Here is a 17,770-nt window from a genome sequence, read left to right on the forward strand (position 1 = left end):
TTGGCTTGTAATAGAACTCGCAACTATAAAGTTCAAATATTAGATTTACCTACGAGTTAATTAACTCTAAGAAGAATTAATTACACTTAATGATTTAGAGCCCGTTTGGATTGACTTATAAGTTGCTTATAAACTGTTTTCAGCTTTTTTGAGTGTTTGGCTGGCCAGCTTAAAGTTATTTTATGTTTAAAATAAGCTCAAAAAAATAATTGTGCACATTTGACTTAGCTTATTTAAAGCAGCTTATAAGCTGAAAACAACTTATAAGCCAAAAAAAATAAGTTAGACTATCCAACTTATTTTTTTTAGCTTATAAGCTGCAAACAGCTTATAGGCATAAGCCCATCCAAACAGGCTCTCAGTTACTATAGTCAAATGAAAAAAGCGTTTCGTATCTTTAGCATCATCTTCCATTCGCATCTTAGGAATATTTGACAACTTAAAAAAACAATGAAAACGAAATCCTAAATTTTACATATTGTCTCCTAATCGTTTTATATTTTGAAAGTTTGGCTGAGTGGACTCCAATATTCATGACTCCAGTCTTACTGCACTACTGTTTAGTGGCAAATGAACCTATCGTTTTCCAGAAAACCAAATAATAATGGTTCATGTAGCAACTTTTGCTCATCCTCCGAGTTGTAGCATAAGAAAGTGCAGTATCCTAGTTGGAACCACTGTAAACATTTCAATTTTGATACTGGATTTGCCTGCTATGTGTGAAATTTCCGTAGATTTTTTACCAAGAAAGTTGTACAACATGTGGACACGTCAGCAAATGAGTCGGCTCTGAGCTGGTATCGTACCTCTATTGGTCAAACTGTGGCTAGAGGGTTGAAAAAAGTGAAAGCGAAAAGTGATTGAAAAAATGAAAGGTTGTGAAAAAAGAAAAAGATAAAAAAAAAAAAAAGTGGTGAAGAAAGGGAGATGATCTGATAACGTTGAATTGGTGTTACGTTCATTTTGGGCGGTTTTTGGGCCCGTTTAAGGAACCACTGGGCCCTATCTGCCGCAAGACGAAAAGGGAAAGTGAGAAAGAAGGGGACCATAATTGGGAAGAAAGCAACGGTACATGATATTTTTGACGGGGAGATTACAAAGCCTAGGCCCTAGTGACAATAACAGCCACACCCATCATTGAATATGACCTTTTTTTTTTCTTTTCTCAAGAAGTATGGTCCGTAAGCAGTGGAAGAGGAATTCATATGGAGTAGTAGTTGATATTTGAATTCTGCATCTAATTGTGAATTCCAAATCTTAAAATCGTTAGTGTGAAATGTTAGGATTAATTGCTTATTGTCATGTTAAAAACTATAGCGCATAACAAGGGCATAGCTCTATCTTTAAACTAAGCCCATTTTGATCACGACTCCTTCTCTAGCCATGCCGACCAATCACCCTAGCCCTTGTTATAGACAGAATGTTGGTGTTACCCAACATGAAATACTATAACAATCTGAGCCCTCAGTTTGTAATAACGGATACTAAATATAAATGTGGGTTAAGTTATATACATCATCAGTGTAACTTTTTTCGTGAGGTTAACCAAAAGAGATCTACATATAAGTCTTCTTAAAATATGAGATTCAGAATTTTCAAAATAAGACAAGTTATCTGCTACAACATGTGAAGATGACCTGATGGTGATTTTACATTGACAGGGTTTAGAACTTACAATCTATAAATATATATGTTCGGGATTGTTCAAAAATATATAAATCCGCTGGTAGGTAGCCACTCAATTTCATCTTAGATTTCATGTTTACGGTTTCCATTTTTGTCTATGGCGCGAGATGATTGATCACGGACATACGAGGAGTTAATGCACCTCCAAAGTTAGAAAAGAGAAGACAAATAAATTCATCAAACTAGAATGTCGAGGGGCCGGTGCGTCGGTCGACCAATGTGGAGCACCAATATCTTTGAACAATATATTAAACAAATATTGTATGATAATATCGTCATATCAAATTATGGAGGCACCAAAGAAAAGTATGCGCCCCTTAAGTTTAAACGCTTATAATAATTTGTATGATTTGTAGTAGCTTTTTTTCGTTTGAGATCACTGGCAAGAGCTGGCCTGAAAGCTAAAGCTAACAGCCTGTCTCTGACTGATCTCTGGTTATATAAGGCACGCAAGAAAGTCTAGGCAGAGACTGTAGATGATACAAGACATAAATTATGACTAAGTATAGTCCAAGATCGATATTTTTTTAGAAACTTTAAATCTTGCAAGGCAAGTTATGTAAGGTCACCTTCAACTGTATATCCAACCATGCCCGCTACCTTCGTTTTGTTTCTTTCTGGTTTCGTTTACTTCAAACGGGAAGCAACTCAATTGGAAAGAGTAGCTGAATACAAGTAAAGACCAAACGTATATTAGAACTAGTTCAACATTTCATAACTTCAGTCCTGTTAGTCTTTTTTTTACCAACTCTTGTCTAGTGTCGCGTTTAAGATTTGGACGTTGTGAGTTCATATTTTGAGATGTATGTCTAATTTTTGGCCAATTAAAGCGTTCAATAGTTCTTCAGCCTACCACTTTTTTCTTTGGACCCTTCTTTTGCAATAAAAGGTAGGATATTCTTGAAAAAAAAAGGCATATTTCAAACTATTCTATAAGAATAGGTTTCCATCAGTTGAAAGATTGGGCGAAAAGGGTGAGGCGCATACGAAAAAACCAATCGTTGTGCAGAGATGCGATTAATTTTCCCTGCAAATTGCTTGTGTAAGAACTACTAGAAAAAAAAAAAAAAAAAAAAAGATAAGGCGTCATTATTGACATTGATTAATCAGGATGCTTGAATAAGAATTTCGAAGCGTCCTATAACTACATCGTTAGAGCATTATGCCAAACGATCACATTACGTGTAGTTATGAGGATCGCCTTCGGCTTGCTCAAGCTCTATTTTGCCTTTGCACTCGATGACGTCTTTCTATCTGGTTCAAGAAAACCTTTGAACACCTTTGTTACCTTTTGGGAGGCCTATACCCTATAGAAATTGTCTATCTAAGAGTTTCCACTAGAAACAAATCACAATTTCATTTTATAATATTTCGGGAGCTAATGAAACTATTGTGGTAAAATTTAATACTCTCAATTTTCGAGTGAGTTTTTAGTAATTTTTTGCACAAAAATATATATAGAGTTCGGTTCGAAAACACTGAGTTTTATCAAAGCTTCATGAACCCCGTGATCTGATCCGCTACTGCTTTTGGTCCCCTGTCTTTATCTGTCAGGGGCTATATATGAAAGTATTCAGGAAAAAGACTTCCTTCTAATCACACTTTGCTATGAGATGTCATTCCTTTTTTCTTCTAGTAGTAATATTGCACATCTTTTTTAAATTTAAAAACAACAGGAGCAGCAATTTAAGAAAATTAGTCATCTATAAATTGTACAGGCGTCTAAATTAAGACTTAGCAGTTAGTAACATTTAGAAAGTAGACGTTCAATAAGTAGTTAATTAATAGTAGTAGTATTATTAGTTTTTATCTGGTCCCATATGCTTGCTTGTTAGATTTTGCTGTCTTAGTTGGTACGAATACAATGAATATTTGCTTCTTTTGCCTAGTGAATGGCCACAAAAAATGGAAACTCATGCATCTTTGAAATTAATTGCAAGAAGAGAAAAGGTAAAAAACAATCCTCACCTTATCTTAACTTTTAACTTCTTTTCTTAGAGATAATAGACCAACTTATAGAACCTTATCTCAAAGATTAAACTCTTTATTACAGTAGTTTTTATGGTGGGAACCGAGTTAAAGGATTGACAAAGGGAAAGGAAATGATAGAATTGATCTTGCACCTATCACATACATATAGCAATTCTATCTACGAAATGAAATATAAATAAAAAAAGTAGCAATTCTATCAATGGATTGTATCACTCACTTCACTCCGCAAAAGTTGTTTTATTTGCCTTGATTGATGTCTTTTCCTTAAATTTTGTTCCGCCTTCAAACTGTACATGACAAATGTCCCTTCGATGGAGCTTAAAGTTGGGTTGAACAGGGGGAAAATACACCATGAATCCAAAGACTATTACTTCAGTAATGATGGAGAGATTAACTTTGATACTCACCACAAACAGTGGTGGATTCGGGATTTTCACTCATGGGTTCCAAAAAAATAACAAAAGCTAAAAAAAAAAATGATGTCATCATTGGGAATCAAACCTTGAGCGCTAGAGTGAATTTAAACACACTGGACCACCTGAACTAATCTTTTGCATTTGCTTAGGATATTCAAAACTTATATACATACATAAATACAAAAAATTTATCCTATATATATAGTGTAATTTTTTGCCGAGCATGTTCGGGTGAATACCCTCAAGCCCACCTAAATCCGCCCCTGACCACAAATAGGGTTAAGCCTAATACAAGATTAAGTTCTATTCATTGAGGATGTAAATAAATATTTACACAATCAGGCTATCTATAATATACAACAACAATAATTAGAGACATCTCAGTCTTAAGCAAGTTGGGTCGGTTATATGAATCTTCACCAACCATGTTTCTTAATTTGTTTAAGTTTAAACTCAACTCATGTCACCATCCTACCAAATAAATAAAAAAAGTTAACAAAAAAAAAAAAAAGTTAAATATATCGTGTAAAATTTCCTACACACTAATCCTTTCTATATTTGAGTATAGAGTTTATTAATACAAGATTGGAAACTTGGTATTGTCCAAGAGACCTACCAACTTTGCGTACAGTAGTACAGAATTACAAAACACATTTACTAGGTGGGTAGAAATCTTAAACGTTTAGTTAATTACAGCACTGTCATGAATAATGACAAAAGGGGTTATTGGTCAAAGGTTGTAATAGAGTGGTTTATTGATCCAAATCCAAGAAAGAGCTGCTTTAGTGGACAATCTTCTACTACTTTGTAGTGAGTTGTAGGAACAAAGTAAAGACACATCTAATGGCTTTTTGAACGTCTCTCGGTGGACTTTTTGGAGGTTGAAAAATGAAGACGTTGCCAATTGAGAGATTGCACCGCACCTTTTGACTAAAAAAATACGGACTCGCTATTGCTCTAATTAAACAAATCAACTGACCTAGACTTTCAATAATTTTTATTTTTTTTGAACCACAGTCCTATCTTCTATTCCCCTTTTATTAATGAGAAAACAGAAATGGATTTGATAATAGTAGAATCCGATTCAAGAGAATTGCAGTTCCGATAGGTTATAATTTAATTAAGGAGAAGAAAAACCAATTCGGTATGTAATAATCTTGCAAAAACATAATCCGAACTTACTCCAGTAAGATGTAGGATAATAGTTCTTCTACCAAAAACGATTGCTTGTTCCTTGGTTGCGTTGTTGAAATTAGAACAATCTTTTTATTCAACCACTGTCCCCTTCTTTTAGAGGCTTAACGCTTGAATGAAGCTTATGTACGAAAAATAGTGAAGAAAATAAAAACAAGTTACATATTACTGTCCGGATAATGGTGCGATATAGACGATTTTTACAGTAAATTGCTTCTAAATTTAGACAAATTCATATTAAGGTAGTAACTACTACAACTAACGCAATGCTGTTCGTTAGAATTATAGTTCAATTGAAATACCATCAAGCAAACCCGAGTTGACAACACAATTTCTATCTGTCCCAAGATAGAGAGTTGAGAAATTACTACTACTATTTATGCTAGCTAAGTTAATGGATTACCAGTCTGCTGTGACTGGGAATTTACGACAGAATGATGAAATCCATTTTCAGAGGAAAGCAGCAACGTTTTTCTAAATTAAAAGTCACATAATTTCATTGCATCAGACCAATAGTCAAAGTCAAAATGTGCTTCGACTTAAGCCCTAGCGTGTCTCCTATTTCTTCATCAACAATGAAGCTCGTCAGATTCTTGATGAAGCTCAATAACGAGACTGTATCAATTGAGCTCAAAAACGGCACCGTTGTTCATGGAACCATTACAGGTGTGGATGTTAGCATGAACACACACCTGAAGGCTGTCAAAATTACACTCAAGGGAAAGAATCCAGTGACGTTAGATCACCTGAGTGTGAGGGGTAACAACATCCGTTATTATATCCTGCCTGACAGCTTAAATCTCGAGACACTGCTGGTGGAAGAAACACCTAGGGTGAAGCCAAAGAAGCCAACAGCTGGAAAGCCTTTGGGCCGTGGTCGTGGACGAGGTCGAGGCCGCTAAATGCATTCCGGCTGCTCTAATTTTTTGCAGTGTTGCCTATGTAAACATATGTACGGATTGAGAGATTTGCTCTTAGTTTTTCAGCGGAAAAAAGATTGATCTTATGCAAAAAAAAAAAGTCAAAATGAATTATGTTTTTCGTAAAATTAGGACAAAAATAATAGCAACTTCGGCTGAAATGTTCACATCTACGAAGTGCATTACCCCACTTGGTCTACCACAGAGCAATACAAATTGGATTTAAGGTAAGAGCACCACAGTATGAGACGGCTAAATCTCTTGCGAGACTTACATTTTTGTGAAGCATCAAAGTTACTTGAAACAAAATTAAAAAATCTTTATGCACCAAAAGTTCAAAATAAGCCAACTCCCAAATATAAGAAAATAAAAAAGAAAAGACGCCAACTCCCAAATGTCTAAAGTAAACATGAAGATACTTCAAGAGGTGGTCACTGCTTTCATAAACATATGATACTTTTCTAACGCTACACACTCTAAAACCCAATTATCCACTCAACAACCCCTAAAAAGTTCAGAATTCACAAATTAAATAACAAAAACAAGATGTGCTATCATCCTCTACATACCATTCACAGTAAGATGATCAATAAAACGTTCACCAAGTCAGAATAAACATTTATTAGAAAGGCCCGCTATAGATTGTAAAGCATGGGAAGCACTGTTCCATACAAAAAAAGTTGAAAGCTTTTCAAAAGGTGGAGCATTTTTGGGCTTTGGCTCATTAAAAAATTTAAACCATAAGAACTGGCTTACTGAGTTAAAAAAAAAAAGGGTAAGTAAAGATAACGTCGCCAATCATGAGGATTACAGTATGTAAAGAACACAAACAAGTGATTAGACCATCTTCTACAAGATCGAAAAGTCAGAAGAAGCCTTGCTTCCTGATTACAAGATAAACAGTGTTCTCCTTCTAATATTATGAACACTTCAGGCTGCTTACAAATCATCGCACAAATAAATCAACAATTATTACCAAAATTTCACAATTTCGGTGATTTATTGCAACCTTCCTTATTACCAACTTCCAGCCACCCAAATCCCCCTATAGATGAGTATATCAGTAGACACGTGCCTTTGGTGGGAACGTCTCAATTTCATCATCTAGAGTGTTCATATGCACTGGTCTGTATTCTAGCCGAACTTTCTCGTTCTCCCAATATCTGCAGATAGATAAACTTTGTTAACAAGCTCAACACTAAGGAGAGGGCATCTACCATGATCTTTTTTATCCGTAAAGCGCATCTACCATGATAAGAGCACTAGAGAACAATTAAGTCACTACCACAAGAGGAAATATACGCTGATACTACGAAGAGGCGAGTTACAAAGCTTCAAAAAGCAACTACTTGAAATTACAGCAGACAAACACCTATGGAACCAACCAGGAACAAAGAAAATAAAAAACCGAAGTACTGCAAATAATAGGTAAAACCGAAGTACTGGAATCGAGACCACCTGGTTGGCTTGTCTATAGCATTTTTCTTTTTTGGGCAAATGACTTGTCTATAGCAATTTCATGATGGTAGTTTCTAAAGGCGGTTCTACACCAGGTTACGACAAGGCTACTAGCAAAGTCCATATGTTGAACTGCTTGTGGCCAAATCCAACCATACCAGCTAATTATCAAAGACTCAATGTCTAAGTGAACTGCCCATGATCCACAAGGAGAACATGACTAAAGAAAACCAAATATACAAGTGTTGTGTTTATTCCCAGTCGAAGACATGCAATAAAGTTTTGATTCTCGGGCACACTTGAGGCACAAAAACTTGAGCAGCTTTTTTATAGAGGGGGGTGGGGGCAATCAAGGGCTGACTGGTATCAAAATATTGTCTTTTGGCTAATAAGAGGCAACATTCTGGTGGTTTTGCTAGTTCCAACACTAGCCATTCAAACCCTTACCCCAAAAGAAATTTTATCATTTTTTTCTCATAAAATTGTTTTTCCTTGATATGTATCTCTCTGACAATTTATCCGCTCATCAAGATTCACTTATGACGTGGCACAACATCTCTAGTGTCTATGGACAAAGTAGGTTCTAGGATTTTAGGGTAAATGCGCCTGCTATACATATCTTAACATTCTACTTCTTACTTCTATATCACATTGTTTAAAAGTATATTTTTACATAAAAGACCAATTACAATAGTTTCAACTTTTATCTTCATGCTTCAAAAAACAAAATCTTGTAAGAATACAACTGTTTTTTTTTTTATGACATGGGAACCCGCAGCCGCTACCCTTCGGGTGCGCACAGGGTAAACCCAGCTCCTGTGCAATAGCTCGCAAACCACACAGAAGAGGTAACCCGCACTAGGCAAGCCCCGTGCGACGAGCTCAACCCAGAAGGCAAATCCCCTGCTGTCGTAGGCAGGGGGTTTCGAACCTGAGACCTCCACTATGAAAGCCCCATGCTCAATGCTCAACCAACTGAATCACCCTTGCGGGTTAATACAACTGTTTTAACATGGAAATATTGTTTAACTTTCTGTTTATTCAATTTTCTCAAATATTCACATTATTTTGTAGTGTTGATGGGATCGGAAAAAAGTTATTTTTGAAGGATAATACCGATTTCCACAATTTGAAGTTTCAATCCTCCTCATCCCACCCTTCCTCCCGAAACAAGCATATATAGGTTCATGGAAAAGTTAATTAATGGATAATCAAGCAAGACCTTTCATCAATTGCACAGACAAAAGCAAAGATGACAAGGAGTAAGCCGTAGAAATAAATAAAGGATAAAACTTACCCTAGAGTATGTTTCATCCATGTCTCATCATCTCTTTTCTGCAAAACCATAAAAAGTTCAATCCATTAGGAACAAAAAATAAGAGGACTAGTAACTGATTCATAAGGGAAAGAAACTGAAACTGACCGTAAAATCTTCACGAGCATGAGCTCCTCTGCTTTCTTTTCTTGCCTCGGCCGAGTGCATGGTAACGCATGCATTGATTAAAAGGTTTTCCAGCTCAATACTCTCTATAAGATCTGAGTTCCTGAGAATTCGAAATAGAAGGAAGTTCAGGAAAACAGCATAAGGAAAAAAGGAAGCCCAACTAAAACTTATTAACAATCCATAATCTCCTCCATGCAATAATACCATATTAAACTTCTATCCTTCAACTGAACATCATGGAAACTCTCCCATGTTTTGTCAATGAGCTGGCAACCTGTAGCCGCAACAGAGGGAAAAGGGTGCAGAGAAAATAGTCAGCTCAGTTGACAAAGTCACCAAATATTTAAGAAAAGAAACCTTCCCAAGAGACTTATTACAAGAACAAAATGATACATAATTATTAAAAATATGAAACCTCCTTCCTACCTTCCTCTAATGTCTCTTGTGTGCGGAAGACAGCAGCATTGTTTTGCATAACTCTTTGCATGTTCAGCCTTATCTTTGAGGTGGGCAATGAACCATTTGAGTTCCTAATCTTGTCCAACCATGCAATGGTCCTCTCTCCAGCATCCTTTTCAAGTGGCTTCTGTTTCTCACCTGCAGGAATGAAAGTTTAGAAACCTTAAACATGTTATGCATGCCTAAAGCTGAGAGGTGATAGATAAACAAATTCTACTAACCTGGTTTTTGGATCTCCGCCACCCTATTAGCACATGCCCGCCCAAAGACAACAATATCTAGAAGAGAATTTGCACCAAGACGATTGGCGCCATGAACAGATGCACATGCTGCTTCACCAGCAGCCATCAGTCCTGGGATCACAGCATCTGAATCATCCCCTTTAATAGTGACCACCTGCCAAACAAAACATGTAAGAAACTAGTTTCACCTCCAAAATGGAGCAGGTAAGAAAATCAAAAGTTGAAAATGGATTTTCAGGAGAGGAGAATTTAACTAATTTTCATACCTCTCCATGGTAATTCGTGGGGATTCCTCCCATATTATAATGCACGGTAGGTAAAACAGGAATGGGCTCCTTAGTTACATCAACACCAGCGAAAATGGCAGCTGTTTCAGAGATACCAGGAAGTCTCTCCTTAAGGACCTCTGGAGGTAAGTGATTGAGGTGAAGATAGATATGGTCCTTCAATGGTCCTGTCGGAAGTTTGACAACGATATCAAACGTTTGAAAAAGGTCCAGCAGTCGCGACTGCTTTAAAGAAGGAAGAAAAAGAAGACAAACAGGGCAGGTGTTCATCCTAAACACATGCCACAAACATCCACTATGCTCAGAATAAGTACTGTGCCTACATTTGCAATCCCAGAAAAAACGTTTACATACAAGTTGTCAATCACCAAATACTATCCCAGTTCTATCCTAAGATTTGAAGATGAACACCCCAAACAAACAAACAAAGAGCCCGTTTGGATTGACTTATAAGTTGGCTTATAAGCTGTTTTCAGCTTTTTTGAGTGTTTGGCTGGCCAGCTTAAAGTCATTTTATGCTTAAAATAAGCTCAAAAAAATAATTGGACCCATTTGACTTAGTTTATCTAAAGCAGCTTATAAGCTGAAAACAGCTTATAAGCTAAAAAAAATAAGTTTGACTACCCCAACTTATTTTTTTCAGCTTATAAGCTGCAAACAGCTTTAAGCTGTAAGCCAATCCAAACGAGCTCAAACAAACAAACAAACAAACAAACAAACACTAGAGTTTATACAAGTTCAATCTTTTACTGACATGTGGACAGGACAATATCTTTGATGCTCAAAAATAAATAAACAATAACGATGACGTCTATGTCAGACAGAAGCTGGATATGACTTGGATAGAATAATCTCAATTAAATAAAGATCTGGCATTTCAGACTTTCACTATGATGGTCATAACCCAACCACTTTAACCAGACAGATCATGAACTTCGTCACAAATCATTCAGAGAAATTAAAGGGAAAGCAAAAGATGTGAATGGCTATTGAGTAAAACCAGCATAAGAATAGCAATAACCCCTGAAATTCTAGTATTGTGGTGAATATCTATCCAGTGCATTTGAAGCCTGCAGAATCTTTACCCCAGCACAGTGACTTGAGTTTAAAAACAAGGGCTCTTACACGAATGATATAAGAATAAACTTCTTGATTCAGCTTAATCTATGACATCATACCTACACCACGCCCTTCTCGGATTTCCATTGTCATAGATCTGGAAACAACATCTCTTGACGCAAGATCCTTGGCAGTTGGGGCATACCTTTCCATAAATCGCTCACCCTCGCTATTCCTCAGGATACCACCTTCACCACGAGATCCTAAGCATGGAATGAGGCACTTGTTAAAAATAGAAATTCATGAATATGTCAACAGAATAGTAAATAATATACTCAAGATATCACCCACCAAAAGAAAAGAAAAACACTGTACTCAATAAATCAGGAAATACGAAATGAAGAACAGTTGACAGAAGAATGGACAAGCAAATTAATTATTGTGCTCACTAATAGCATTGAATAAGAATCAAACCTTCAGTAATAAGGCAACCAGCTCCATATATACCAGTTGGATGGAACTGCACAAACTCGAGATCCTGCAAGGAGACATAGCAGAGTTTCTTCAAAATAAGGTACCAAAGTAGAGGGGAAAACTTGACATGGTCAGAAGATGTCATTAATAAAATGACCTGAAGAGGAAGCCCAGCACGCGCAACCATAGCATTACCATCTCCGGTGCAAGTATGAGCAGATGTTGCCGAGAAGTAAGCTCGACCATAACCCTGATCCAAACATTTATAAAAGAGAAGGTTTACAAAATCATTACTACTTCCAGAAGTCTAAGTAGAGGTCAGTGTTAACCAGTAAGTACCCCTGTGGCCAAAATTGTATTGGCAGAACGGAATCGATGCAAGGTACCGTCCTCCATATTTAGTGCTATTACACCTTGGCAGCTCCCTAATGTTGAAGCATTTTTTAAAGCACAAAGAAGAGTTGATTAGTAGAATGAAACAACGAAAAATGAGAAAGAGGTCCTATGAATCTACATATAACTTCAGCCGTACGTATACTGATCAATCATCCAATTCAGGAAAATGTTAAAAAATCAAATGAAATACAGGATTCCTTTTAGTATGTCTCGTGCTAGATTACTACCACAAAGTTTCAAAGTATCCAGCGCAATCCAGCACAAGTCCAAGTATTTTCACACTAGGCTAATATTTAGAATCATATGACATAGAACTGAGTTTTAAGTTGAAGACAATACCATCACTGCTCATTAGTAAATCCAAAGCGAAATATTCCACAAAAAACTGGGTATTATGCTTCATGGCCTGGCCATACAGAGTATGCAGTAGAGCATGCCCAGTCCGATCCGCAGCACACGCACAACGATATGCTTGTCCTCCTGTCCAAGAAAAAACAAGAGTCAGATTGAGTTGATAATACCACTATATCCAAGAGTTCAACATCTTACCTTTCCCAAAGTCTAGACTTTGACCGCCAAATGCACGTTGATATATTTTACCATCTTCAGTTCGAGAGAAAGGCAAACCATAATTCTCAAGCTCTATAACTGCTTTTGGTGCTTCTCTACACATGTATTGTATAGCATCCTGATCACCTGGAAAATCAACACACTTGCATTGAACAAGGAAAACCCCAAGCCATAATCTCGAAGGTCCATAAATTGGAACCCACTACCCTTACGCCACTTCATACCTTCCTCCACAAGAAAAAACTATTTTATTGGTTTTGCAAAAAATGTACAACAGACATTGCAGTCATAGAGTATATACTTCAATGTGGTAAAAAACATGTAACTTTGGCCACTTAAGAACAGTGTTGAAAGCAATTGGTTCTGTTTTGAAGTGGAATGCATGTAAGTAAGAGGTACAAACTGTAGCTGTCAAAGTGCACAAATTTCTAATCTGTACTTTGAGTTTCACATGGTTCATTCATACAAAAGAAGCATTGAGTTAATGCCGACAGACGTAGAGAAAATCCGATTCAAGACAAAACTTACCTAACCAATCACTTCCTTTAACTGTATCATACATGTGCCACCTCCAATCGTCCTCTGACATATTGCCTAATGCAGCATTTATACCGCCCTACGAAGGAAAATCACAAACGAAGGAAAATCATAAGCATATCAGGTCTGGAACCGGAAACTTGAGCAATTACATGAACAATCCTATCCCATCAGATAAGAGTTTTTATTTTTAAGGTCAATCAAACTCCAAATTATATCCATCAAGCTGCATAGCAAACAGCATTTCAGCCCAATTTCTCTAAGTTAAAACAGTTCTTGGCAGGAAATGTAGAGACAAAAATGCAAATTAACTACGTCTGGATAGAGATGTGAAGGAAGTTACTTGCAGATAGCAAACATGAACAAAAAGGATTTAAGAATAGCGAGGAAAATATCTTCAAACAAAAAACGGAAAAACAAAAAAGAAGGGCCAAGTATAATAACTCATGCATAAGAAGACCAGCGATGTGAATTCTAAACAAGTTCTGCAGAAAGATTGCGAGGGAAATACAACTAAAAAATTTCAATCCAGCGCGACAGAAAAATGAGCTGATGAATGAAATCCACAGTTGTTATAGACTCTAAACACAAATCTACCTCAACTAGTATAGTCAATATTGCATCATCATGAAGTTCTCAACAGATAACAAGACAAGAAGAAAACTTTTAAGTGGTGGAGACCCATAATATACTCCTGAGAAAAGGAAAATAATCAAAACCATGTTTACGGATAACAATCAAAAAAAAGTTTTCCCAGTTGATTAAAAATTACACCATTCATAAAGCTGTTAACAGTTCTGTACGAACTATAACACAAATCTGCGTCAACTGCCATTGTCACGAGTTTAACTTTTTAAAGAAAATCCAGTAAGCTCTTCCAATTTTCTAATCATTCCCAAGAAATATTCAGTATCAAAAATGAATATTGTCTAGCTGGCCAGCCCACCAATAAACAGGCAACCCGACAACAACGAGCAAAGAGTCCCAGCTAGTGTAGATGATTAGATGCTCTTTGCACAACATATTTTCTTCTAAAATTCGGAGTCTTCTCCTCCCAACTAGACAACATAAAACTCTACCTAGTTCAAGAAAATAGAAATAAAAATCGGCGAAGAGTTAGAATCCAGGTACCTGAGCTGCAACAGTGTGAGATCGAGTAGGAAAGAGCTTGGTTATGCAAGCAGTATTGAATCCATGCTCAGACAACCCTATTGCCGCTCGAAGCCCTGCGCCACCTGCACCGACCACCACCGCATCGTATGTGTGATCCACTATCGTATAGGACGAGCCTCCCACATTCTGCTAGGCAACACCGAATATTCAACCATGAAAAAAAATCATCAGACTAATAAAATAATTACTAAAATGCAAAAACGAAATCTCAGCTTATAGAGGAAAACAAAGCAAGTGAAAAAATTGATTTAAAGAATAAGAGCTTTGAGGCTAAAAAAGAGAAACCATAATCTCGGAGAATCTAGAACAATCGAACACAAAGATCTTCAAAGAGGAAGATCAAATCTGATAACAGATAGGTCGCTAACCTAAGGAGATGTCAAAACTAAAACTCAAATCAATCATAAATCCTAAATTCACTAACAGCTACGAAAATGAAAATATGAAACCTCAGCTTATAAGTGATTTAAAGAAAAAGAGTTTTCAGGCTAAAAATGAGAAATCATAATCTCGGAGAATCTAGAACAATCGAACACAAAGACCTTGAAGGAAGAAGATCAAATCTGATAACAGCTAGGTCGGTAAACCTAACGAGACGTCAAAACTGAAACTCAATCAATCAAAACTCCTAAATTCATTAACAGCTACGAAAATGCAAAAATGAAACCTCAGCTTATATAGGAAAACAAGGCAAGTGAAAAAAGAAAAAAAAAAAGAGCTTTGAGGCTAAAAATGAGAAATCATAAGCTCGGAGAATCTGGAAAAATCGAACACAAAGACCTTCAAAGAAGAAGATCAAATCAATAACAACTAGGTCGCGAACCAAATGAGACATCAAAACTAAAACTCAATCAATCAAAAATCCTAAATTCATTAACAGCTACAAAAATGCAAAAATGAAAACCCAGCTTATAGAGGAAAATAAAGCAAGTGCAAAAAAAAATGATTTCAAAAAGAGAGCTTTGTGGCTAAAAATGACAAAATCATAAGCTCGGAGAATCGAACACAAAGACCTTCAAAAAAGATGATCAAATCCGATAACAGCTGAGGTCGCGAAACCTAATGAGACGTTAAAACTAAAAATCACAATTTAAATTCATAAGATTCACCAACAGCTAGGTCACCAATAACGATTATCGCAAGCTTCAATACAAAATGTACATATTGGCAATCCTTAAGATTCTATGAATCAATAAAATCAGGTATCTATCTATTATTAGCTGATCGAATGAATAAATTGAGAAAAGAGAGAGAGAAAGGAAACGTACAGTTTGTGAGGAGAAGAGTCGGCGAAAATGGCCGCCGCCGCCGGCGGAGATAGATCTGTTAGAGGAGGCGCGAAGGCCACGCGACACACAACGCCACATTCTCACACCTATGGACAAAAGTATCTAAAACCAATATGCCGCTGCTGGTTGCCTTCGGAGATTGAATGGTGTTGTTATAGATGAAAATGAAATGGAATAGAATACCAAATTGGATGCTCTTTTTTCGGGTACTGGGATTGTTTCGGGGTACTGGGGTAGTGATGATTATATTCCTACTTAGCTGGAAATACCCCTAATGTTAACCATTATTACTAAACGGCCACCACCACGTTCCGTTACAACACACCAGTAATTTTTTATTTTTTTTCTTTTGAAGACTTTTTGCTATCACTGAAATTCTGAAAGAAGACTATTATCTATTCGACCCGGAAAGGCTTTTCTTCTTTTTATTATAAATCTGAAAGTTTTTTTCTTTTGCAATTCTGATAAAACATACAATAAATAGTTAAGTTCATTTGGTCGCTTGGGAGTGTTAGTATTGCTCTTATAAATTCATTAAATATAATTATAATTTATATGTTTAAGAGTTATCGACATCAAGAAAGCGATAAAATTCTTTCTTCCATTTATGTTATAGTACTCTATAAAAAAAGTCCATTAAACTATACAGATACTCATCGCTATGAACCAAAATAGCATAATATTTGAATTGTTGTTGAGTATTTATCTTTCATACGCTAAAATGTGGGATATAAAGAACTTGTGCAATACTATGCTTTGTCTAAAAAACTAAACATTAAAAACTTTAATTGAATTGTCTAGAAATGATATTACAGTACCAATAAATCAATAATGCATGTATGGTATATGTGTTTGTTAATACGGAATGTAAAGCATCAAACACCTTATTAGTGATTATCCACTTGGTTTGTAATAGGAATTCATTGTAGTACCAAACCTCTCAATCTCAATTCAGTTCAGTTGCTCATGTTTTAATGCAGCTCACAATTATTATCACAAGAATGTGCATGACATAACATGCCGGAAAGACAATGATAAATGCTTTCTCATTTCATTTATATATCACTTTTTTCCTATATATGAAAATGGAAATAGATAATAGATGTCTATTAATCCATCTATTATCTTCAAAGTAATTCTAACTTTATCCACTTGTATGTATAGGTCAAACTATATATTCGGTCCTTGAATGAATTCTTCTTCCTTTTCTACAACGTGTCATATGATGAATGATTGTAAAATATGCTATTGATGTAATCAAACACCTCTTTCTTTGCATGATTGTAAGAGTTTTAAGTTTTGTTTATTGATGGTGTAAATAATATTTACTTAATTAAAATTATTTATTATGTAACTACAAGTAAATCTCTTGATACGCATTAGTTTAGTAATCTAGTAAAAAAGATACTAACTTGTTAATATTACTTTATTAAAATCCAGTACTAATGTAAAAAAAGTCTTTACAGTATTTTATATTATCTGTGTAAATATAATTATTAATAACTTAAATCCATCGAATAATCCTCAGATGATTTAGGAAAATATAGGTGAACTATGAGAAGGAGACGGCTAACTGATCAAAGTCGGGAAGAAAGAGAAGTCTCCATGATAAATGGTAGGAAAATGGACGCGCAGATGGTTTCGATGCCATAGGGAAACTAATGGGAAAAGCTAGCAGCGTGGCCTATGTTCCATCCGCTTAATATCAATTTGAGAAAGTCATCTTTGATTACACATCTTAATTTATGATCTTGGAAAAAGCTAGCATATTCCAACTACGTTTGCGTAATGACTATCCATAAAATTCAAGTTGTTGGTTGCTTTATTGGTCAAGTAAATAAGTTCATATTCATCTTGTTTTTTTTGTTGACTGACATTCTCAGAGAAAGAAAAAGAGAAAAGAAATTTCCCAAGTATAAAATCTCCTCGGGTCACAGGCTATGGTTAAGGTCCAAAAGCCAGATAATACGAAAGGAGGCTGAGTAAAATGAAGAAATTGCACGTTTTGTCCTTCAAATGGGCTGGTCTTTAATTTTTGCTCTGCAGGGGTTGATCTTTAACTTTTGCTTTTCAGAAATCTAGCTTATAACTAGCAGGGCATAAACATTTTAAGGGCAATGCCATAATTTTATGATGCGAAAATATTAAATTATGTCAGGTAAAAAATTATTTGT

At 35.9% G+C, this 17,770-nt stretch overlaps 2 protein-coding genes across 2 annotated transcripts; one reads left to right on the top strand and one right to left on the bottom strand.

Annotated features, from left to right (window-relative positions):
• The first annotated feature begins 5,822 nt into the window (after positions 1–5,822).
• Positions 5,823–6,280, top strand: LOC132624910 (small nuclear ribonucleoprotein SmD1b). The gene has a single exon (XM_060339670.1). It carries the CDS (start codon positions 5,864–5,866, stop codon positions 6,188–6,190), a length of 327 nt encoding a protein of 108 aa, XP_060195653.1. The 5' UTR covers positions 5,823–5,863; the 3' UTR covers positions 6,191–6,280.
• Positions 6,281–7,025: 745 nt separating this feature from the next.
• Positions 7,026–15,818, bottom strand: LOC132624908 (succinate dehydrogenase [ubiquinone] flavoprotein subunit 1, mitochondrial). The gene is made up of 16 exons (XM_060339669.1): positions 15,576–15,818; positions 14,266–14,433; positions 13,126–13,213; positions 12,577–12,723; positions 12,367–12,507; positions 11,971–12,056; positions 11,789–11,881; positions 11,632–11,695; positions 11,277–11,420; positions 10,078–10,265; positions 9,791–9,965; positions 9,537–9,707; positions 9,315–9,384; positions 9,090–9,210; positions 8,964–9,001; positions 7,026–7,371 (listed from the first exon to the last, which is right to left on the bottom strand). The coding sequence occupies exons 1-16, from the start codon at positions 15,672–15,674 to the stop codon at positions 7,269–7,271; spliced, it is 1,896 nt and encodes a 631-aa protein (XP_060195652.1). The 5' UTR covers positions 15,675–15,818; the 3' UTR covers positions 7,026–7,268.
• Positions 15,819–17,770: the final 1,952 nt, after the last annotated feature.

This window comes from Lycium barbarum, chromosome 12 (assembly GCF_019175385.1).
Source record: "Lycium barbarum isolate Lr01 chromosome 12, ASM1917538v2, whole genome shotgun sequence".
Classification (NCBI taxonomy): Eukaryota; Viridiplantae; Streptophyta; class Magnoliopsida; order Solanales; family Solanaceae; genus Lycium; species Lycium barbarum.